General features: G+C 36.8%; 1 protein-coding gene across 1 annotated transcript; it reads right to left on the bottom strand.

The window, feature by feature from the left end:
* Window positions 1–203: 203 nt before the first annotated feature.
* Window positions 204–620, bottom strand: LOC145099110 (putative calcium-binding protein CML45). The gene has a single exon (XM_079036697.1). The coding sequence runs from the start codon at window positions 618–620 to the stop codon at window positions 204–206; it is 417 nt and encodes a 138-aa protein (XP_078892823.1).
* Between the last annotated feature and the right edge of the window lie 678 nt (window positions 621–1,298).

Here is a 1,298-nt window from a genome sequence, read left to right as displayed (position 1 = left end):
CTAGAAGGATCAGTTGTAATGAAAACGCCATTAGAAAGTCAATGTCTTTAGTGATGATCTAATTCTATTGAACACAAATTGCGCAAAAATAATAGAAAGCCGATATATGTACATAACATACGAACCACACTACAACCAAATACTTATTTCAAAAAAAGGTATAGAAATGATACCAAGTGACGGAGTGATACGCTATTTCAAGACTAACAAAAGCCATCTTCCACGACTTTCAAAAATTCCCGAAAGCTAATCTTACCATCTTTATCAACATCATATCCAGTGATCATCCGTTCACAATCACTTTCAGATACGTGTAAAAACCCCATATTAGAAAGCACATTCTGAAGCTCTTTTGCATCTATATACCCATCGTTGTTCTTATCATACACACCAAACGCCTCTTTTACTTCATCAAAGCTTGGCTCACGTTCATCACCAACGAACAGATTCACCATCTCTTCTAACTCAAGACTTTCCCTTTGATCATCAGGATCCCAAAACGTTCCTAATCTTTCCATCATAACCTTAGGGTTCACTCCCAACTCCTTCTTCTTACCTGGGCCATTCTCCACATGGCATGGCTCAGTGGCACGGGCTTCTTCACGTGGTTGAGCCGCCATGCAAGGGGTGGCCGGTGTAGCAAAGATAAACTGAAAAAGAGGGTGGGCAAACAGCGAATACAAGTCATGTAATAAGATAAACCATTCCATAAACATGAGAGATATGAATAGATACATAAAGATCATTGTGTTAGTTTCTTATTCTAAGTTGTTAGTAGAAGTCGATGGATGATGAAAGTAAACATAAGGATCCGTTAGCTTTTGTAGGAAATTTAAAGAAAGGAAACTAAGTAGAAATTCATATAATGTGATCATGAAACTGATAGAAAGCGACATTTTCGTGGACGTCACAACCAATTTATTGAAGGTGAGCTTCCTGGTAATATCGTGGGCAATAACTTTAAGAATAAGGCTACCATGTCGGGAGGATGGTCCATATGAATAATTCTGAGATGAATTATAAATCAATTATATATTTATTTAAATAAAAAATTTAGTAGTTTATCGCTACTATATCTTAGTTTTTTCTAGACAAAATTACATATTTGCTCCCTAAAGTTTGTTGCGGTGTTCGTCCAACTATGAACTTTGTTGCAACATTGGTCCATATTTCAAACTATATTAGCAAGGTTAGTCCCTTGCCCTAACACCAGTTACTTTGCTTTCGTCAAGAACCCTCAAGTAAATTGGTATTTTCCTCTTTTTGCCAATGTGTCTCTACATTTCTCCCACCGTTGT

Source organism: Lactuca serriola, chromosome 4 (genome assembly GCF_051521515.1).
Source record: "Lactuca serriola cultivar US96UC23 chromosome 4, Lser_US96UC23_V15, whole genome shotgun sequence".
Lineage (NCBI taxonomy): Eukaryota > Viridiplantae > Streptophyta > Magnoliopsida > Asterales > Asteraceae > Lactuca > Lactuca serriola.
The sequence above is the reverse complement of the archived record's forward strand: the minus strand, read 5'-3'. Positions and strand labels throughout refer to the sequence as shown.